The 21,550-nt window shown below is 61.7% G+C and overlaps 1 protein-coding gene across 1 annotated transcript in view; it reads left to right on the forward strand.

The window, feature by feature from the left end:
* The window catches only part of COL6A1 (collagen type VI alpha 1 chain), a 22,959-nt gene extending 5,441 nt beyond the window's left edge, over nt 1–17,518 (forward strand). Inside the window, 31 exon segments of the mRNA XM_057306677.1 lie at nt 5–272; nt 383–403; nt 758–778; nt 855–899; nt 1,665–1,721; nt 2,313–2,357; nt 2,490–2,516; nt 2,746–2,772; nt 2,860–2,904; nt 3,100–3,153; nt 3,356–3,418; nt 4,091–4,153; nt 4,282–4,335; nt 4,432–4,467; nt 4,689–4,751; nt 6,234–6,296; nt 10,366–10,428; nt 11,164–11,226; nt 11,572–11,622; nt 11,784–11,819; nt 12,363–12,425; nt 12,637–12,702; nt 13,248–13,283; nt 13,515–13,551; nt 13,856–13,864; nt 14,084–14,217; nt 14,448–14,557; nt 14,664–14,847; nt 14,941–15,121; nt 15,916–15,945; nt 16,059–17,518. Coding sequence (XP_057162660.1) covers nt 5–272; nt 383–403; nt 758–778; nt 855–899; nt 1,665–1,721; nt 2,313–2,357; nt 2,490–2,516; nt 2,746–2,772; nt 2,860–2,904; nt 3,100–3,153; nt 3,356–3,418; nt 4,091–4,153; nt 4,282–4,335; nt 4,432–4,467; nt 4,689–4,751; nt 6,234–6,296; nt 10,366–10,428; nt 11,164–11,226; nt 11,572–11,622; nt 11,784–11,819; nt 12,363–12,425; nt 12,637–12,702; nt 13,248–13,283; nt 13,515–13,551; nt 13,856–13,864; nt 14,084–14,217; nt 14,448–14,557; nt 14,664–14,847; nt 14,941–15,121; nt 15,916–15,945; nt 16,059–16,681 — 2,638 coding nt within the window. The 3' untranslated portion in view covers nt 16,682–17,518.
* The last annotated feature ends 4,032 nt before the right edge of the window (nt 17,519–21,550 follow it).

The raw sequence follows: 21,550 nt of genomic DNA on the forward strand, positions 1-21,550 counted from the left end.
GTAGGCGCCCCCGTCCCCTCACCCGCTCCAGGCAGGGGCACCGGGCATGGCCTGGGGGGCCCCGGGGTGCAGGCGAGGTGCCACAGAGGTGGGGAGGGGCCGGGCTCCCGCTGTCCTCGGCCTCAACCCTCGTCCACACCCAGGAGCCACGTCTGAGCATCATAGCCACGGACCACATGTACCGACGGAACTTCACCGCGGCTGACTGGGGGCAGACCCGGGACGCGGAGGAGATTATCGCCCAGACCATCGACACCATCATTGACATGATCGTGAGTAGCGGCTCCGCCCTCGCTCCTGCGGGGGGGAGGGGGGGCACGGGGGGGGGGGATCCTGTGGCTCTGAGTAGAAAGTAACACCACTTTCCCCTTTCGCTTTTCAGAAAAACAATGTGGAACAAGTGGTAGGAGCCCCCTCCCCTTCTCTCCGCTCCCCTCGCCCCTCTCTCCCCTCCCCCTCCCACCTCCCTCCCCTTGCCCTCCTCCCCCTCACCTCCCTCCCCTGCCCCTCCCCCTCCTACCTCCCTCCCCTTGCCCCCCACCCCTCCCCTCCCTCCCCTTGCCCCCCTCCCCCCCACCTCCCTCCCCTTCCCCCTCCCACTTCTGTCCTCACACACCCCCCCCCAACCGGCTGTCAGAGGCATCACCAGCCCCTTCTTCCCGTGGGTCCCCTGTACCGGGGTGCAGGTGGGTATCCAGGGCCCTTGGCAGAGCCCCATTTCTAACGAGTCCTCTGTCCTTCCTCCTTCCTCCGGCAGTGCTGCTCCTTCGAATGCCAGGTGAGTGGGGGACCCTGACCACCTCTGGGGTCACCCCGGATGCCAGCCCAGGCTGACCTTTCTCTTTGATTTGCAGCCTGCCAGAGGACCTCCCGGGCCACGGGGAGACCCTGGGTACGAGGTGAGTGGCTGACCCTCCCTGGAGGGAGAGACGTGTGCAGTACAGTGCCGGTATGAATGTCCCTGCGGCCTGAAGCCCTGGTGTTAGGGATGCAGTGGGGACCCCAGGCAGCTGTCCTGAACCCCCGCGGAGCTCCCTCCACACCAAGTGTGGGGAGAGGGAAGGTGGCACCCCACCCAATGGGGAGAGAGTCCAGCACAGGGACCCTGTGGCCGATGCCATGGCCCAGGGCTAGTGTGGGGGTGGGGTCTGACCACTGGCCCCTGCGTTCCCCCCACTGTCTCTGGTCTGGGCTCCCAGTGTGGGGCCCAAGGCCAGGTGTGGCTCGCACGGAAAGTCAGCCTAGTGGCCAACACGTACAATTCGGCAAAGTGCAGGCTTCTGTTTACTCCTGAAAATGTTAGATTCCATGGCCGCGAAGCCACATGAACATGGCCCCATGAGCTGAGCCGGCCCCTTCCCCGGCCTGGGAGCACCACTCGCAGCAGGAACAGGGGCGGGAGCCCTAGAGAAAGGTCCAGGGACAGGCCAGCCAGCATGGGGCAGCACAGAGCCTGGTGGGCTGCGGGTGGGAATGTGCACCTGACCTCGCAAACCCCAGGGCAGGCCACGGTGACAGGGAAGAGCCTGACACCCCGAGAACCCTGAAGGTCCATGGAGTATCTTGTTAATCCTTTTCTTGGGAGCAAATCAGGGGTCCTTTCTACCAGGTTATTAGAAATACACAGAAATTGTCCCCCAACCTTGATCTGCTCTGTGTTCCAGGGAGAACGTGGGAAGCCAGGTCTCCCAGGAGAGAAAGGAGAAGCCGGAGAACCGTGAGTGCCGAGTGCCGAGCATCTGACCTTGGGGGTGGGGGTACTGAGAAGCCTGAAGCTGGGAGGGAGCTGGGTTCTGTGAAGCTTCTAGAAGACAGCTGGTTTCTGGGCAGCATGGTCATGTGGCCGGACCCTCAGAGCATATGGCCCAAGGGCAGTGAGGGCCCAGAAGGCGTGCGCGGCCATCCCTTCCAGCACATTCCGCCCAGATCTTCACTCAGGCCCAGCTGTCAGTGGGGCAGGTGGGGGTCAGCCCAGGGCTGTCTCCCCACAGACCACCCCTTCTCCTCCTGGGGGCCCTTGACCTCCCCTCCCCCAACTCTTCCTGGGGGGGATGTCCTAGACCTTCCCCTCCCCCCTCTCCTCCTGGGGGCCTTTGACCTCCCCCTCCCCTCCCAGGAGCTCCCCTGAGGAGACCCCCAGGAGTGGGAGGGGGAGCCTTTACACCAGGGCTGCTCTCTGGTGCTCAGGCCATGGTCAGCCAGCCCAGTCTCTCTGGCTGACAGGCCTGAACAGAGTGGGGGGCAGGGCAGACTGGAAGGGGGCTGCCTCTGCCCCCAGGGGCGCCTAACAGGCCACCTCCTCTGTGTTCCAGGGCAGGCCCGGGGACCTCGGACCCATCGGCTACCAGGGGATGAAGGTGTGTCTCCCCCTCCTCTTTCAGATCAGCCAGCCCTTCCTGGGGCCCGGCTGAAACACATCTGGGCTTGTCCCAGGGCACTGGGCCCTGGGACCCCAGTGACACCCCCTTTCTCCTCTGTCTGCTCTGTAGGGAGAAAAAGGGAGCCGAGGGGAGAAGGTGAGTAAAGGAGACCTTCAGGTCATGTCCTTAGGGCCCAGAGCTGCCCCTCCCTCCCCGCCGCATGTGAGGACAACACTGCCCATCTTTGTCGTGTCCGAGCCTCCATGCGCTGGTGGGGGGTCCATCCTGCCCTCCTCTGCCTCCCCGGGAAGATGCCCCTGCCAGTTTCCAGGGAACTTGCCTCATGTTGGGGGCACCCCCTCACTCTCTCTTCCTGTCTCTGCAGGGCTCCAGGGGAGCCAAGGGCTACAAGGTGAGTGTGGGGGTGGGGATGCGTCTTTTGCCCCAGGGGGTACCGTCTGACCTTTGTGAACCCCTCCTTGGTCTTTGCACCTTGCAGGGCGAGAAGGGCAAGCGTGGCATCGATGGTGTGGACGGCATGAAGGTAAGTCAGTGAGGCGGGAGGGCGGGGGACTTGGCGGCAGCAGGAAGGGCAGGAGACATTTCTTGCTAGCCCCGGGCCCAGTGGACCCCAAGCCTCCTGGCCGAGTTCAGACCACCATCCTGGCGGGTCTTTCCTGGGAGGGAGTAGATGAACCAGAGCGAGAGTCTTGGCCGCTGATCTGCCTCCTCCTTCCAGGGCGAGACGGGGTACCCCGGCCTGCCAGGCTGCAAGGGCTCGCCCGGATTCGACGTAAGTTGTGTTCCGTCACTGACATTTTAAGACCAAGGCCTCAGGAGCCAATGGGGACTCCACCCTGCTCCCAAGGCCCTAAGAAGTCACCACTGGGCCGTACCGCGTGCAGACCTACCTTTCCAGCGTCTGACCTATTTGCACCCAGCCCAATGGCTGCTTGATGAAGACCAAGCACTGACCTCCTGCGATTTCTCACCAGGGCGCTCAAGGACCCCCCGGGCCCAAGGGTGACGCGGGTGCCTTCGGACGGAAAGGAGAGAAGGTGAGTGACGCGGTCAGGCTTCCCCGCCTACCCAGCCTACCCAGCGTGACTCAGAAATCCTTCCTGGAGGCAGATTCTCCACCCGCTGTCCGAGGCCCAGGCCTCCGTGGGGGCAGGCAGGGCGCTGGGGTGGAGAAGGCCACCCCGTGTCACGGAGCCTCAGACGCACCCTGTGCCCGCACGCTGCCCGCCTGCAGCAGACCAGATGGCCCACGCGTCCGCGCAGCGTGGAATCCGTCTGCTCATGCAGACGTCACGATTTACGACTGAACGGGGTGCTGATGGCTGCCAGGGGGCAGAAAAGGGAAGAAGGAGGACGCGAGGTTCTGAGCCTAAGTTAGAGCACGGCGTTCTGTGGCTGGTAGTTTTCCGGCGTTTTCAGCGACACGAAGTGCTAGGGGAGATGGCGGGGAAAGGGTGACCCTCCAAAGGCGTCCTGACCACGCCGACTTCAGGATCTGGCCGATGGCTGTGTGGAGCCTCCCTCGATCTGACTTTTCGGGACGCTCGCGGCTCTGTGTGAGCCGGGCTTGACCCCAGCAGGTGCCGCGGGCAGGTGGCTTCAGGCGGGATTTGTGTAGAGACGTGGGTGGGTGGGGCGGGTCCTCGGCATCCAAGGCTCTTGTGCCCCAGAGCAGGGTCACCGCACGCTGACCTTTCGGATCTTTCCAGGGTGCCCCGGGAGCTGACGGGGAGCCCGGGAGGCCAGGGAACACGGGGCCCCCGGGAGATGAGGTGAGCACTCACGGAGCCCCCGGGCAAGCGGGTGGGCCCTGGGAGGGGCTGCCAGGAGCAGGGGCCAGCGGCAGCTCTGGGCCCAGTGCAGGGTCAGAGACAAACGGTTCCACACTTGTCCCCCGCAGGGCGAGCCGGGCTTGCCTGGTCCCCCAGGAGAGAAGGGAGAAGCCGGTGACGAGGTGAGCACCCACGTTCCATTTCCTGCTCCCAACTCCCCGCCCGAAGGAGAGAGCCCCTCCCAAACTGACTGATGTTGTTTGTTCCCCTTTTCCCAGGGAAACCCGGGACCGGACGGTGCCCCCGGCGAGAGGGTGAGTGGGGTGGGGTGGCGTCTGGGCCCTGGGTCTCACCATGAAGTGGCCGGTGTGGCTCACAGGCCCCAGAGCTCCTGTTTGAGATCGGTGGGACGCCGGTGTCTGTGAGGATGGGGTGTCTTGCTCGGAGAGGTCAGCCCCCGCCCAGGCCTCGAGCACCCCTCCTCGGTGCTGAGTCTGAGCTGCGGCCTCGCCTCCCTCTGCTTCTGTCTGCACAGGGCGGCCCTGGGGAAAGAGGACCACGGGGGACCCCAGGTGTGCGGGGCCCACGGGGAGACCCGGTGAGTCTCTGTTTCTCAAGCTGAGACCCTACGCCCCAGGAGGGGGCCAGAGCCTGAGGTCAGGCGGGGTCAGGCCATCCGCCTCACAGGACACATGTCACCAGGTCCCTTTAGCCCCAGATTTCAGGTGACCCACATCTCACCTGCTGTTTTCCCAAAGGTTGTCTCCCTGGTTCAGGAAATGTGGGAGTTCCTGTGCTCAGCCCCCAGCCCGGACCCCCAGTCCCAACACCCAGCCCCGACCCCCTGGCCCCGGGCATCTCAAGGGGCCTGAGAGAGGCCAGGAGAAGGGGGGTGTAGGTCCAGAAGAGGAGAGCAAAGTGCAGGGTTCTCTCCTCTCCCCTCCTCCCTGGGGACCAGCGCGTCCGAGGAAACCACACACACACACACACAATCACACCGGGACACAGAGGGTGTGCCCCGCACGCAGCACTCACAGCGCTGTTTACAACGCCGCTCGCCTGTCCCTGAGGTCGCTGCACGGCCTCGCACACGGCACGGTTTACTTCACGCCCATCACACACCTGAATGGTCCCAAACGCCTGCTGCTCCCCCAGCGGCTCCGTTAATGCTGCAGACGAGCTTCCGCTCTGAAAGATTCTTTCCTACAACCTGAAGAGAAGGAAATTTAGGAAGCCAGGCCACTCAAACCTCGGGACTTGTAGTCTCCACGGCCCAGCCGCCTCGCCGAGCTGCCGCCCACACCCCCACCTCCCTCCGGAGCTTTCTCTGGCCCCGTGGTTCTCTGGGAAGGTTTTGCAGGACCCCGAGGGCAGGCCAGACTGGCTGTGCCTGGTCAGAGGCCGGGGCAACAGGCGCCACCCCAACGTTCCGGAGCCCGGAGGAGGGGACGGTGCTCTTTAAACCTGGGGTGTGGACCAGGCCTCGCAGCTGTCGGGCAGGCATGTGACCTGCTGTGACCACCCAGGCAAAGCCGCTCCTCCTGAGGACAGGTGTCCAGCTATCCCGAGGGGGAGAGCGAGCTCAGCCTGAGGCCAAGGTCACTGGAAGAGAGATTTGTTTTCTGCCCCACCCCTGCTCTCACGGTCCCCAGAACCCCACAGCCCACAGCTCCGGGGTTGGGGAGGGACGTCACGGATAGCATGGCCTGCCCGCTCCCAAGCTACCCTGCTGAGTTCGGGAAATGGGACCGAAGGGCAGGCTGCACCCCAGGGAGCACCCCAGCAGCTCTGGGCCCCGGGGCCCGTCAGGGAGCTGCCTGGAGAAGAAGCCAATGTGAGGGGTTGCCTCCAGGCCTCAGGAGCCTCCTCACTGCAGCCTCCTGAAACCGCACGGGGCTCGAGGAGGCTGTGCGCGTGGCCACAGCAGGCTAAATACCGGGGAGGAAGGCTGAGGCCAGGCCCGTGGTGGAGAGTGGCCCTTCCTGGCTCGGAGACCTAGGGGACGCCTGGCCTTCCCCAGTGCTGCCCAAGCGTCTTGACCTCTCCTGGCCTCCTCACTCACCGGTTCATCCTTCCCCAGGGCGAAGCTGGACCCCAAGGTGACCAGGGACGAGAAGGCCCTGTCGGCATCCCTGGAGACCCGGTAGGAAGCTGTCTGGGGGTGGTGGGGCGGCCTCTGTCCTCGGGCCAGCAGGAAGGCCGACAGCAGCCCCCGAATTTAAGGGAGGGCTCCTTCCACGTCTGACTGGGGGGTTCCTGCAAGGAATGCCCAGGGTCAGGAGCCAGCTGCAGGAGGCCGGGGGCAGCCGGGGCGGCCCAGCTCCTGTGGCCCCCAGGGACTCCGTGCTCAGAGGGACAGTCAGAGGCTGCCCGTCACCCGGCAGGCATCTGCCAGGACGCAGAGCTGAGTGAGCAGACCCCCAGTCGCCCTCGGAGCTCTGCCCTCTGCCCTGGCTCAGTTGGCTTTGGAAGAAGGCAGCAGGGGACCCTGGGACCCCTGGGTTGCCCCCTGGCCTGGCGGGGCAAGGTCACCCCACAGTAGAGACCATGTTTGAGCCCCCAGGAGGCACCAGGGGGAAGAGGCTTGCTCAGCATTTGGAATCCAGGTGTGAGATCCTGGCTGGAGGTGGATTTGGGACTGTCCCTGCATAGAAGTTTCCAGAATTCCTGGTTGTGATACTTTCCAGAGATCATGCTGGGAGAGGAGAGGGGAGTGGAGGCTAAGGAAGCAAAGGGTTGGACCAGGTCTCATCCCCAGCACACCGGGCGGGGTCTGCCTTCCTGCCTCATTGCCTGGAGGCCATGTTGTTCCAGGTGTCTGAGCCCAGAAACCCCCACAGGGTGGACCTTGAGGCTCTCCTGCTTCCCAGGCTACGGGCCTAGGGTGACCACCCCCGAGAGAGCACAGGAAGGGCCTGGGTGGGACACGTCCTCCCTGCAGCCCCTCAGGCAACCCCCTTGGTTGGCCCAGACCCTCGCAGTCTGCCTCCTGCTCTGTGATAGGGGTCGCCTGCCAGGCATCCCCAACTTCCTCCCACTGGGAACGAGGCGGCTGCCTGGCCTGCAGGGAGGGGTTTGTGGAGCTGGGATGGGGACCTCCCAGTGGGCAGGAGGAGGGAACGGCCTCCTGGTGGGTGAGCTCCGGACAGTGGGGGCCGACCTCAGAGGGGCCGGGCCTTGGGCTCTGGTGGGGCTTGGCTTGTGGCTTCAAGTCTTTTTGCTGGCTTTTCTTGTGGAGAGAAATTTGGAATTGGGATTTTAACAAAAAAGGAATTTAAAAAGCAAGAAAGAAGCAGCAGCCACAATAGGGTAGCCAAGTCTCCCGAGGGACCATTAAAATGCACCTGGGTCCCTTCCAGTGTGGGGGGGTGGCGGGGGGCACGGACCCACTTCGAGACCAGCTCGGTGGGAGGCTTTCCTCCCACATAATTGCAAGCTGGGCTTGCTGGGAGCCGGCCGTTCCCAGGCCTGTGGCCGTGTGTGGGGGGAAGAGGCGCCGTGGTCCTGGAGCTGCCGGCTGGGAGCCCGAGGCTGCTGAGTATCTGGTTCTCCCCCGTCCCGGCAGGAAAGGCAGATGATACCTCTCCGATACAATAGGTGTAGAAGTTCTGAGGCTTGTAGACCAAAGACCCCTGTGAATAGGCCATCTCACCTATTTTGGAGAAGTGGTTGAATCTGTAACTCCAGCAAGAGAAAAGCAGAATTCTCCTGTCCCTGCATCTCCACACACAACGATCAATTTTACTTTCTTCTAAAATTTAGTTTCTTCTAGAGTCCTTCCAGAAAAAACACGGTGTGTGAGAGGGTGCGGGGTATACATGTTGTTCATACAAACAGCATTGTCCTGCAATGCTCTTCACCTGGGGACTGTCCAGGTCGGCGCCCATGGACTCCACTTGTAAACTTGCTGAATGGTCCTGCCTGGTCTCCTGTCCGCATGTGTGCAGACAGTGTCCGGGATTTTGCTTACAGAAAAATTCTGTAATAAATATCACGGCCCGTCTGTCTGTCAGCTCATTTACCTCTCCATTTGTCCATCCATCCATCCATCCATCCATCCATCCATCCACCTGTCTATCCTTCCATCCATCCATCCTTCTTTCCATCTATCCATCCACCCGTCTATCCTTCCATCCATCCATCCATCCATCCATCCATCCATCCATCCATCCTCCCATCTATCCTTCCTTCCATCCATCTTTATTTCCATCCATCTAGTCATCCATCCATCCATCCATCTTGAAATACTTACAAGGCTACATCCAAAGCATAAATTCTTATTACGCATAATTTCTTGGCCAAATGATGTGAGTGTGTGTGTGAGAGAGGGTATGTGTGAGCGAGTGTGTGAGTGTGTGTTATTTGCCAGATAACTCTACTTTATCTAGCCCCACCTTACATTCCCCCTAAGGGCATGAAACAGCCACTGTGTTCACACCTTTGCCAACACGAGAGATCGTCAAACTTCATCTGTGTGTTTTTGCTCTTCAGGAGAGAGTTGAGTGCTCTCCTGTATTCGTGGGGACACCTGAGCGTGGTCTCTGAGGTTTCCAGGCCATGCCCCTCTTTCTGGCTCTTCCTTCAGTTGCTCATTTTCTGTGGAGTCCGCGTCTCCGCGTCAATGTGCAGGAAGCCCTTCTCGGCAGGCAGACACTTTTCCAGCTTTGCCATCTGCCTGTGACTGTCCTGGGGACTTGTCGCTTAGGGTGTCCTGCTCATTTATAAGATTCCAAGTACATTCACCTCTTTCGTTGCGTTTTTGGCTTCCTCTTTGATTCATCTGGAGGATCTCCTCAGGCTAGAAGTGAGGGGGCTTGAGCTGGTGTGGCCTTTTCTGTGACTAGTGAGCCTGTGTTCACAATACCGCCTACGGCGGGAGCGACCTTTCCTGGTGATAGAGGATGTGAGCGTTAGATTTTAGCTTCTCTTATCTGTGTCTTTCCGGAATCCCTGTGCCTGCTGCCCTTGTCCTCATGCCCCCGTTCCCATGACAGCAGCTATCGTGGGCTTCACAGTAGGAGTCCCAGGGGGCTGCTCCTGCCGCCCGCCACGTCCCCAGGCTCCCCTGCCTTCCCCGTGCTCCTGCTCCCAAGCGGTCGTCCGGCTGCCAGGACAAGCTGGCGACCATCCTGCTGCCCGATTATCTGGTCCTTCCCCCACATCACAATTCAGGAAGTTGTTCAAGACACTAACAGCATAAAACACTACAAGGAAGAGTGTCACTGGGGTTTGCTCTTGAGTTTCCAGTGTTCAGGGCCACTGTCACTAAAAACTGGATGCTACCAAAGCCTGTGGGGGTGAGGGACCCATGGCATCGCTGGGGAGGAGGCCCCTGTGTCCCTCCAGCCCGTGGTCCAGCTGGGGAGCGTCTGCATCTGACTGTGGTTCCTCGGCCGCTTGTTTGCCCAAACCCCCATCGAGGGGTTAGGCAGCTTTGGAGTTGGGTTTGTCCACACTGGACATCCAACTTGCCGGCCTCAGCGCTGTTTCCGTCTCAGGTCTGGGGACCCTCGGGGCAGTTAGCTTCTGCACCACGGTGTCTGTGCCGAAGTTTCTGGGAAATGTGTTTTCCCAAATCCCAAGATGCAGCAATGGAGCAATCCAGAAACTGGAGGAAAGGTCACAGTCCTGGCCTCGCCTCTTCCCTCGTCTTGTCCCTGCGGTGGGCACCAGCACCTCCCGGTGTGGACGCCAGCATGGCCTGCCAGGGGCCGCGGGGCCCGCAGACTGTGTCCCAGGAGGCACCCGTCCCACGAGCCGGCGGCTGGGGCAGCTGCAGAAACGTCCCCAAGCGTGGCAGCCGCCGTGTTCCTGTCTCATGGGGCCCGGACGCGCCTCCCCCTGGCCTGGCTGAGGGCACAGAGGGCCTCTGCTCCCCATCGTCCCTCCTGGCCCCCATTTTCAAGTCCCTGGGGCCACCCTCTAGGAACCCCGAGTTGGCTGGCGAGCAAAGTCCCAGGTTGTGTGTGATGCCAAGGCCTGGGGCCCTGGCAGGGTCCAGAGCATCCAGGCGGCCCCACACGTGGTGTATGCTTGCCCCTTCTTCAGGCCTGGCCAGGGATGTCCCTATGTGCTCGGGGCACTGAGACTCTGGACCCAGGAAGGCAGGCAGCTGGCCTCCAAGGAGAAGTGTAGACCAAGCAGCCTGCGTGGGTCTGGGGCGGGGCTGGTGTGGGCCGAGAGGGGTATAACTGGTGTGCCCCTCTCTGCAGGGAGAGGCTGGCCCCGCTGGACCTAAAGGTTACCGAGGTGATGAGGGGCCCCCGGGGCCTGAGGTGAGTGCCCTGCCCCCACCCCACCTGCACATCCCAACCCCGGGAGGGTCCGTAGGACTGGAGAACGCCCCCCATTCCGGTCTAGGTACACACACAGATGGTTTAGTGCATTTCGTGGTATCTGTGTCTTTCAGGAAACTTGGAAAATGCAGAAAAAAAAATGAAACAATTGAAATCTAAAATACGGCCACCCAGAGATAAATAATGTGAACATTTTAGCTTATTTCTTCCCAATTTATTTTCCTTATTTGCACAATAGCCTTATAAGTTTGGCTTCACAAAGTTTTGGGTTTTTTTTTAATTTTGTCATTTTGAACATTTTCTAAGACCCTTAATGATTTTGCAAAACTTCACTGACACGTGGCTCCGCGGCCCCACCGGGCTGTGTCCCTCTGCTTCTCTGAGCTCTGGGGCTGGGGCTCTGGCCTGTCTGGAACTCCCAGTCCCAGAGGTGACTGTCCGCAAGCACGTGGGTCCCCTCTCTGGTCGTGTCCTGGGGGCGCTCCCTGGGCGGGCTACTGGGCGGGAGGTACGGCCTCTCCACGGAGTCTGTTAGCCCGCGGGCAGCCTCAGGACGATGGATGTAAAAACCCTTCCCTTAATCTTTGCTGTGCTGATGGGTGGAAACACGATGTTTTCTTCAACGCACGCTCATTCTCCTCGGAGAGGTGCGGTGCCTCTGAGCCTGCCTGGATGTCCGTGCACTTTTCCCAAACCCACTCCTCCCCTCCTTAGGGTTCCAGAGGAGCTCCAGGGCCCGCAGGACCCCCCGGAGACCCCGGGCTGATGGGTGAAAGGGTGAGTGGCGGTCCCAAGGGCTCAGGGCCTGGGTGGGGCTGACGCCTGGCCGCTGGGGCCGCGGAAGCTGTGGTTTCGAGCCGCGGGCCTCTGCCAGGAAGTTTCCGTGTGGGTGTGAGGGTCCCAGTCGTGGTGTCCGGAGAGGTGCACTCTCCACAGGCGACTGTCCCCCTGGGCCCGGAGGCACCGTGGCTGCTGGAGCCACTGAGGTCCCTGTGGTCACCGCAGGCACTGCCCCTCCTGCTGCAGACTCGGCACGGCCGGGCAATCCCACGCAGGGCATGCTTTCCAGGCTGGTGAAGCCCCTCGGGCACCATCCTGAGCCTGGGCAATTCCTCTCCGCAGGGGGAAGACGGTCCACCCGGAAACGGCACCGAGGGCTTCCCTGGCTTCCCTGTGAGTACCCCAGATTCCTGCCCCATCATCCCCTTTGGACCAGCTGGGGTGGGCTCAGGACCACGGGCTGGACCAGGACGTGACGGCCGGGATTATCCATGGGGTGCCCCCTCCCCCGGCCAAACTGGAGCCTGGAGTGACTGTCCTGTCTTTCCCTGCAGGGCTATCCAGGCAGCAGGGGCCCGCCCGGGATAAACGTGAGTACACGCCCACCGTCGGGCTGCTGGCTCATTCACACACACACATGTGCAACATACATGCATCCTTGGCCCAGTCTCGGCGCCTAGGCCCCTCTCATGGGTGTCTCGATCTGTGGGTGCCCCTGCCTGGCCTCCTCTCTGGGCTCCCAAGGACTGCACCCCACACCTTGGGGTGTCCTCTGACCGGTGCATGGCCTCTGTCTCCCCAGGTGGGGCACAGTGTCTCCTTTATCTTTTCCTTTTAAAACTTCTGCTTCTTAAAAAGGAAACGCAGTGCTGTGACTTACAGTTAATAGAACTGATTTAAAATAGAAATCTGGTGGAGGAGAGGGACCGCTGGGTGCTGGGGCTGGGCGACAGCCAGCCTGCCCGAGGGGCTCACCTGAGTGGCGATGTGTCTCTGGCTACCACCCACTGCAGGGGCCTGCTTCCCCAGGGTGCAACCCACTCCAACCCTGGGCCAGGGTCCCTGCCACACACACATACCGGCTCCCCAGGACTCCCTGCCCCTCTGACCATGTGCTCCTCTGTCCCCTGCAGGGCACTAAAGGCTACCCAGGCCTCAAAGGGGATGAGGGAGAAGCCGGAGACCCTGGAGAGGACGTGAGTGCCGAGCCCGCCCGGGAAGCTATGAAATCCCCTCGAGGGGCTGCTACTGCTGGGGGGTGTGCAGGGAGGCGGCCTCGTGCGACCTCGGCTGCTGAGGCTCTGCGGGTGGGCATGGGGGCACCAGACCCAGGGGCCGGGGATGGACAAGTCGCAGCTGGTCTGGCTTGTGTGGCTGTGTGTGGTGACACTGTGCCGTTCCTTCCAGAACAATGACATCGCACCCCCAGGTGTCAAAGGAGCAAAGGGGTACCGGGGACCCGAAGGCCCCCAGGTGAGTGACGTGGCCAGCCAGGTCGGGCACCCTGAAATTCTGAGGCTTCAGAGGGGTCTGAGCCAGAACCGGGGAGCAGGTCTCTGGGGGAGGCTTCAAGAAGGCTGGCCCTTTGACGGGAGGGAAGGGAATGGGCCATTTTGAGGGTTGTGAGGGCTTCAGAGAAGGGGGAGCAGCTGGTCACCAGGTGAGACATGAAGAGAGCACAGCAGAGCCTAGGGTGGGTGCCGGGCTGGGGGGCGGCATCCCCTGTCCATCAAGACGGCACAATCAGACTGGAATGAACCGTCCACCCCGTGGTGAGTGCCGGAGAGCCCCACAGAGGCCCGTGCCCAGCCCACCTGCTGCCCCAGCAATCACAGAGCAGGTGGCAATCGGGCTCTCCAGCAGCCCCTAGTGTGCAGGGGTTCCGGGGCTCCGAAGGGGAGGTGGGGTCGGCCCAAGGGCCTGGAGGGTGAGGGGTAGGCTTGCTCAGGGCTCCATCAGACCCACAGTTCAGGAAGCGATGCGCCCTTACCACCTTCCCCCCGTCCTTCCTCTGACAGGGACCCCCAGGACACACAGGACCGCCGGGGCCAGATGTAAGTGGGTGTATGTGAATGTCCTTGGGGGGCTGACCGCTCCGGCCATGGATCCCATGGGGTGGGGCACCATGACAGCAACAGGGGAGCATGTGATCGTCATGGAGGGACATGGGGTGTCCACATATCAGTGACCACGTCAGGTGCCCCTGCCCTGGGTGCCTAACACCCTGAAAAGTGAATCCCACTGTGGTCCGCTCAGCCCGGTGCGCGTGTCTCGTCCCCCTACAGGAATGTGAGATCTTGGACATCATCATGAAAATGTGCTGTGAGTATCTCATCTCTGGAGAAGTGTCTTAACTGGAAGGAACTAGGTCCCACCTACCTTTGGCGCTCACAGAGGGATCTTTTGAACTGTGGGGTGGGGGGCAAGCAGGGGGGCGGGAGTGCGCCCCACTCACGAGGAACTCCCCGGGGGGGACGCAGGGGCCAGGCCACTGTCACCCCTGCTGGTCTGCCAGGGTGGCCGGGGCGCCGGGCGGAGCAGCCCACCCTGCTGAGGGTTTATGATTTCTACTAGGACACGGGGTCTCCACTGGAATGTAACTCCTTGTTTCTCTTCTTTTCCCCAGCTTGCTGTGGTGAGTCATTAGCACGGTTCTCGAGTGCTCCCTGCTCCTGTGTTAGCCCCCTCGTACCACCATGACTTCGGGGCGCTGGCCCGCCCGTCCTCGCCCCAGGAACCTGCACGGCCGGCCACAGGCGGGGACAGAAGCCCCAGGGTCCTGGCTCGGGAGGGGGTGGCTCTGCCGAGTGGGGCCCCAGAAGGCCCCCAGGACTGACGCTCTCCTTGTCCGCAGAGTGCAAGTGTGGCCCCATCGACATCCTCTTTGTGCTGGACAGCTCGGAGAGCATTGGCCTGCAGAACTTCGAGATAGCCAAGGACTTTGTCGTCAAGGTCCTCGACCGGCTGAGCAGAGACGAGCTGGTCAAGGTGAGCCAGGCCCGCCCGCGGCTTCCCAGGGAGCAGGGCCCTGCACAGACCCCGGGCCAGAAGACGGCTGGGCCCCGGGGCTGCACTTCTCAAAAGCAGTAACCTTCCCCCACCGGAGCGTGAGAGTCCCGCAGGTCCGCGGGCCAGGCCGGCCGGGGACAGACGGGGGGTGGGGGGTGGCTGCTGGGAGCCCCGCGTCCCCTCCTCACTGGGGTGTGTGGCACGTGCAGTTTGAGCCCGGCCACTCGCACGCGGGCGTGGTGCAGTACAGCCACAACCAGATGCAGGAGCACGTGGATCTGAGGGACGCCAACATCAGGAACGTCCAGGAGCTCAAGGAGTGAGTGCCATGTGCCCAGCCGCCCGCGCACCTGTGGCCCCCGAGGCCCGCCCTTGACCCTGAGCCCCGCCCCGGTGCTGACAGGAGGTGCCCCCCCCCCCCACAGAGCCGTCAAGAAGCTGCGGTGGATGGCGGGGGGCACGTTCACGGGAGAGGCTCTGCAGTACACCCGGAACCAGCTGCTGCCCCCCACCCAGAACAACCGGATTGCGCTCGTCATCACCGACGGCCGCTCTGACACCCAGAGGGACACCACGCCGCTCAGCGTGCTCTGTGGCCCGGACATCCAGGTGGGGCCGCCTCCACGCCCCACGCGTCCACCTTCCACCCCAGACCGCCGCCGTCTCCCCCTGGGCCGTGCCAACACCGTCCCTCCCTTACAGGTGGTCTCCGTGGGCATTAAGGACATGTTCGGCTATGTCGCGGGCTCTGACCAGCTCAACGTCATCTCCTGCCAAGGCCTGGCACCCCAGGGCCGGCCAGGCATCTCGCTGGTCAAGGAGAACTACGCGGAGCTGCTGGAGGACAACTTCCTAAAGAACGTCACCACCCAGATCTGTATAGGTGGGCTCGCGGACCCGTCCACGCAGTTGTGCTGGGACACGGCATCGGGGCAGCTGGGACGCGGCTGTCCCCTAGCTCCCCGTGATCCCCGGCCAACAGCACAAGGCCTCTGCACAAGCAGCCCCGCAGTCTTGCTTGAGGATGCCGTGGCCCAGCTCCCACATGGCCCGGCTTCTGTGCAGGTGGTCCCCAGAGCATGGGCCGCCCTGTGCTTCTCATACTTTGTCCTGGGAGCACTCCCACTCACTGTGGTCCATCCACACACTTGCACAGGGGGTGGCCTTGGAGCCCAAGACCACTCCCAGTCCCCCACCTCAGAACATGTCCTTCTGGGCTCTGCCCTGCGGTAGACCTGGGTCCACGGTGCAGGCAGCTGGTCAACAGCTGGAGACACCTGCTCGGGTCAGATGTGCCTGCGTGGCCGGCACCTGATCAGCATCACCCGAGGACAGGGCGGCATGGGGTGTCTGACCTGCAGACCATCCTTGTCCTGAGCTTCCGTTTCCCATCCTCTGAAGGGGCCCACAAGGAGTTGGAGCAAAGACCACAAAATAGAACGAGGGGGGGGGTGGCCCTAAGATGCAAAGACCGACTCTTGAATAAGGGGACACTCAGCTGCTGGTGGGGCCAAGGGGGCCGAGTCGGCACGCGCCAGGCATTCAGGAGCCCCACCTGTGCGTGTGGCCACGCCGCGCCTGCCACCCCTGTGCTCTGGTGCCCTCTTGCTGGGGGTTACAGATAGAAGAGTGGTCCGTAAGGTCACTGGCTTCATGCTGTGTTTTTCTCTTTTACAGACAAGAAATGTCCAGATTACACCTGCCCAAGTGAGTACCTGGGGTGTGCAGAGGGCCCTGGCAGGGGCTCCCAGAGGAAGGTCGGAGGGCGGCCGTGTCGGGAGGCCCTGGCCGCGCCCTAACCCCCCACCCCCATCCCGCAGTCACGTTCTCCTCCCCGGCCGACATCACCATCCTGCTGGACGGCTCGGCCAGCGTGGGCAGCCACAACTTCGACACCACCAAGCGCTTCGCCAAGCGGCTGGCCGAGCGCTTCCTGACAGCGGGCAGGACCGACCCGTCCCATGACGTCCGCGTGGCGGTGGTGCAGTACAGCGGCCCCGGGCAGCAGCGGCCGGAGCGAGGCTCACTGCAGTTTCTGCAGAACTACACCATGCTGGCCAGCACCGTGGACGGCATGGACTTCTTCAACGATGCCACCGACGTCAACGACGCCCTCAGCTACGTGACGCGCTTCTACCGTGAGGCCTCGTCCCGCGAAGCCAAGAAGAGGCTGCTGCTCTTCTCCGACGGCAACTCCCAGGGGGCCACGGCGGCGGCCATCGAGAAGGCGGTGCAGGAGGCCCAGCGGGCGGACATCGAGATCTTCGTGGTGGTGGTGGGCCGCCAGGTGAACGAGCCCCACATCCGCGTCCTGGTCACGGGCAAGACGGCCGAGTACGACGTGGCCTTTGGCGAGCGCCACCTGTTCCGCGTGCCCAGCTACCAGGCCTTGCTGCGCGGCGTCTTCTACCAGACCGTGTCCAGAAAGGTGGCGCTGGGCTAGCGCTGGGCAGCTCCTCCCCCGCCACTACAACAGGAAGTGAAATGTGACGCCGATGTTCCCGACCAACGACGGGCTACGTGTTCCTAAAACAAAGGCTAGAAGAGCCGCGTGTGTTTTCCCCACCCGCTGGTCCCGGGACTCCGCCGGCCCGTCCCCTCCCCTCCGTGTTAACACCCCCAGATCTCCTGCAGGCCCTTAATCCCCAGAACCTCTCTGCCTTTCCGGGGGGGGCGGGTCGCCTGAGCACTGGCTCCCCTCCCAGCCTGATCTTTCTCGCAAACCCTACCCGACTCTGCAGTTAGCATTTCATTTACGGGCTCAGTCTGCTGGTGACGTCGCGAGAGGGTGGACCCTTCGTTTTTGGAAAGCCAGGGTGAGGGGATTTCTCAAGCTTCACCCCGATGAGTAGGCCCCTCCTCACAGGGTCCTCCCTGCTCAGGGCTCGGACCTCGGTTCTGCCTCCCTGGCCTGCGGAGCTCCGGGCGAGCGGGTGAGCTCCAGCATCTCCAGCCAACAGCAGGAAAGGGGCTCCTCAACCCTGTGTCCCCGAAAACCCTGAGAACAAAGGTGCTATCCTGTAGACCCCCCTCCCCATCTACTCGGAGGCCTGGGCCCCTAGGCCACCCAGTGACACAAAGTGATGTGTTTTGTGTTTTTTGATTAAAAAACAAACAAACAAACACAACCCAAAGCTCGTTTTCCTCAAGGGAGTGATTGGTTCTACGTTCTGTTGAAGACCCTCTTTATATGTTAGTTTTATTTTTACTCCTTCTTGTGTTTTTGCTCACTGGGTCCATGTCCGCGACTTTTCAAAATAAAGGTTTTCACTCCTCTGTCCATGGTCGTCTTTCTGAGGAGTTGAAATCACCCGCATGTTGACACTTCCCACCCTAACCCGAGGGAACGTGGAGACTGTTGGGGTCCAGTGGGGACGCACGGATAAGCAGGCTGTCAGCCACCGGCTACCAACCGACAGCCCCCCCTGGGTCTGGGCGGGGGGACTGTCTATGGAGGGGGAGGGGGTGGGAGGGGCCTGACACCCTGGGTTGCAGAATCAGAAGCACACTGGGTCTCGGGGGGCTAGGAGAGCCGGCAGACCCAACAAGACAAAACCCCAAAAAGGCCAGCATTCTGGCCTCAGAGCCCCCGGATGTCCTGGAGGAGGAGTCAGGACCAGCAGGCCGCAGGGAAAGCTGCCCCGGGACACCCAGCCGTGGTCCAGAGAGACGTGGCGGGGGGGGGGGGGGGCTTGGCTGTCCCCCTCGCAGGAGTGGCCCTGGCCTCCGAAAGAGCAGAGTAGATGGGGAAGGAGGAAATGCACAGCCATTGAAATCCCCAGGGCTCGCGCCCTATTGCTGGGCTGCCAGAGAGCGGGGAGGATGTGGGATTGGTCAGACTCAGGCCCCGGGGGAAAGGAGGGCAGGCGGTGGGAACTGTGTGCAGTCCTGGCCAGCAGGGCACCCGGCAAGTGGGGGAGGGACGGGACAGCCCTCACTGGACGCACCATGGGGAGCCAAGCAGGGGGGCAGGGGCGGGACTCCAGTGGAGCACAGCACTCCAGAAAGAATTAGCAGGGGTGTCTGACACCCCATCTCAGCCCCTGCTCCAATGCTAAGAACCAGACAGCTGCCAGCAGGGAACGTTTCCGTTCACCAGGCCATCATCCACGGGTCCCACGTGCTGCCACGGGAACCTAATATGCGCCCGTCATGCCCTGTGAGCCCCCGGCCTGACCTGCAGCGTGGAGCCTCAGGGCCCTGAGCCACCGAGATCCTGGCTCCTTCCCCACCACCCGCAGCTGGGTAACCTTGAGCCAGTTCCTGCCCCTTCACCTGTTTGATCCACTGCAAAATGGGTTTGTAACCCCGTAACGTCTGCCTGGCAGGGCTGCGGTCACTCACTGCTCTGTGTGGGGCCGAGGAATTCAGCCACCGGGTGCCCCTGGCAGGGAGGCCAGAAGGCCGGCTGGGCAAGGGAGGCCGCAGGGAGAGGCAGCGGCGCCCTGGTTACTCAGCTACCGCTCACTACGGGACCCTGTCCCTCTGCCCCAGGCACGGGCTCCTGGTGGTCCAGGTCTGCACCCCGTCAGGTGGGGTCTGTGGGCTTTCCTCCTCCGCAGGTGTCCCCACCCTGCCTGACCCTGGAGTGGTCTCCCCACACACCCCTCCGGAGGGCATGTGGGAAAGCAGAAATGTGTGTTTCCCCTTTAAGAAGGGTCTGCGCCTTAAATTCCTGAATCCCCTCTAACTGGAACCGGATGGCTGGGAGCTCATGTCTGAAATCAGGCCACGCTTTGCTCCCTGCTGTCCTCCTCAAGCCCTGGCCTCCCAACACCCACGAGGAAAAGACAAGGGGCTTCCGTCACACTGTGGACTCGACGTTCAAGAGAAAGGTTACGAAGGAAACCTCTGGCTCCGTCATCCTTGTGTCCATTCCAAGTTTATAAAAGCAGTATTTTATTTTATTATTTTTTTAAAGATTTTATTTATTTATTCGACAGAGATAGAGACAGCCAGCGAGAGAGGGAACACAAGCAGGGGGAGTGGGAGAGGAAGAATCAGGCTCATAGCGGAAGAGCCTGATGTGGGGCTCGATCCCAGAACGCCGGGATCACGCCCTGAGCCGAAGGCAGACGCTTAGCCGCTGTGCCACCCAGGCACCCCATAAAAGCAGTATTTTAGATCATAGCATGAAGTCTCAAAACATGAGTGCAAAGCCAGTCGCCCCATTATTGTAGGGGCCCTGTGATCCCCGTTCCTTCCCACGCCTGGAGCAGCCAGTGCCTCGCGGCTCTGCCACCCGCTCCCTGAGCCGTCTGTCCACACGGCTGGAGCTACGAGGCTGGGCTTTGCGGGGAGGCGCTAGCCACCATGGGGGCATCCTCCTTCCTCCACTCCACTTGCCCTGACCCAGAACTGGGGGGCCGACCCCTGGCCTCTCCCCAGCCCTGCCACCTCCTCCTTTAGGAGACTCTGGCTGCAATTCCTTCGTCCTCCTGGGAACGGTGGTCCTCAAAGGAAAAGAAACTGGGGGTCCCTGCCAGCCCCACCCACTCCACCAGCAGGTCACGTCACCTGCTGACCCAGGAAGCTCCCCGGGCTCCATCCACCAGCTCCTGGCCTAGCCCCATGACACCCTGTAGCCCATCCCTCCAAGTGACGAGGGGAGCCAGAGACGTCCTGGCCACAGGCCACTGCCACCCACATGTGGCCAGTTCTCCCTTCTCGCTGCCCTGGGGCTCGGCCGGGAGTTCCGCCCAGACAGGGTGAGGCCTGCAACTCTTGCTCCCTTCCCTCCCTGACGGGAGTCTTCTGGCCATCCTTTCACTTCTGATCTCTCCAGCCACACATCAGTTTAGGTGTGTTTTTTGTTGATCACCTATAAAGTCATTTTTTCCACCCATTCTGATAGTCCTTGTTCATAGAAAAATCAAACACATTTGCATTTGCTACTGTAACTGACATTTGGTCTTCATAATGCACTTTCTATGCTAAGGATATGCGGGAAGGGACATTTTTCCATCTATGATTTTTGAAAACCCATGTCAGCATGTCAGAGAGCTTCACTGGCCGGGACCCTCGGAACCAGCCTTGCCCGGCGAGGGGTAGGGTGGGGGTGTCTCCACACCAGAGTCTTCTGCTGTCTGGCAGCCACTTTCTAAAGAGACAGACGACCATAGGGCCTCCCGGGATGTGGCCTGTCTTTAGCTGTTGAGATGGTGACACTTAGGGTCCCCTGGAGACCGAGAGCCCACCTCTCAAGCTAAGACTCAATGCTTCCGCAGGGAACGCGAGGGGAACCCTGACAACCACCAGAATGGCCGAAGTTCACCTGACCACATGCACGGGGCTGGTGGTGGCCTGAAAGGGTACAAGCAGTTAGCATGTCCTCGGCACTTTCCTGCAGTGCCACGTGCCCCGGTCACCCGGCTCCCCACCCACTCCAGAGTACCGGCCAAGAGCCACGGAAACATCCACTCTGAGACCAGTAGGAGAATGCACAACCTTATTTATAAGGGTCAAAAACTGCAAGCAACCCAACCGTCCATCACCAGGAGAATGGACGAGCAAACCACGGTTCACCCACACCTTGAACGCCCCCCCAACAAAAGGAGCACATGACACAGATAAGTTTCACACACGCTGTGCTGAGTGAAAGAAACCGGACACGGCTGAGTGGAGGATGCAGGACCCCGCCTGCGGGAAGCTCGCGGACCGGCCTGAGTCATCGCGGGTGCTAGAGCTCCGGCAGCGCGGCCCTGTGTCTGGGGCTTGGCCCGCGGGGCACAGGGGACTCTCGGGACAATGGGAATGTCGTCTGTCTCGACGGTGTGTGGGTTATGTGGGCTCATTTCGCAGATTTGTACACGAAAGATCTGCACATTTCCATGTACAGTTGCTTTACCTTAAAAAAAAGAAAAGGCACACTTGCTCCCGCTGCTTCTCCCGTCTACACCGGCCCCACAAGCTCACACACTCTCCTTTCCTGCTCCCCAGGGCCACATGTCCGAGCTCCTGGGGTGGGAATCCCCTCCGTGCTTCTGTTAATGCAGCCCCTCCCCCCCCTTCGAAGGCAGAACACTTGTTCATACTGAGCCCGCCTCCGAGGACACACATTCATGCCCCTCCCCTGAGTGCGAATCACTGTGACACAGGGAATTTACAGAGCAACTAAGGTCCCTGAGCCGTTGACTTGAGTTCATCAAATGGAAGGTCTTACCGGTGGGTCAGACCTGAAAGTCAGAGAGATTGCTCCTGCTGTCTTTCCGTGAACTGCCCGTGGGCAGGTCCACCGCTAGGACCTGAGGGCGGGCAGCAACAAAATGGGGACCCCGGCCCCGCAGCAGCAAGGGGCTGAAGCCTGCCCGCA

This window comes from Ursus arctos, unplaced genomic scaffold (assembly GCF_023065955.2).
Source record: "Ursus arctos isolate Adak ecotype North America unplaced genomic scaffold, UrsArc2.0 scaffold_4, whole genome shotgun sequence".
Taxonomy (NCBI): Eukaryota; Metazoa; Chordata; class Mammalia; order Carnivora; family Ursidae; genus Ursus; species Ursus arctos.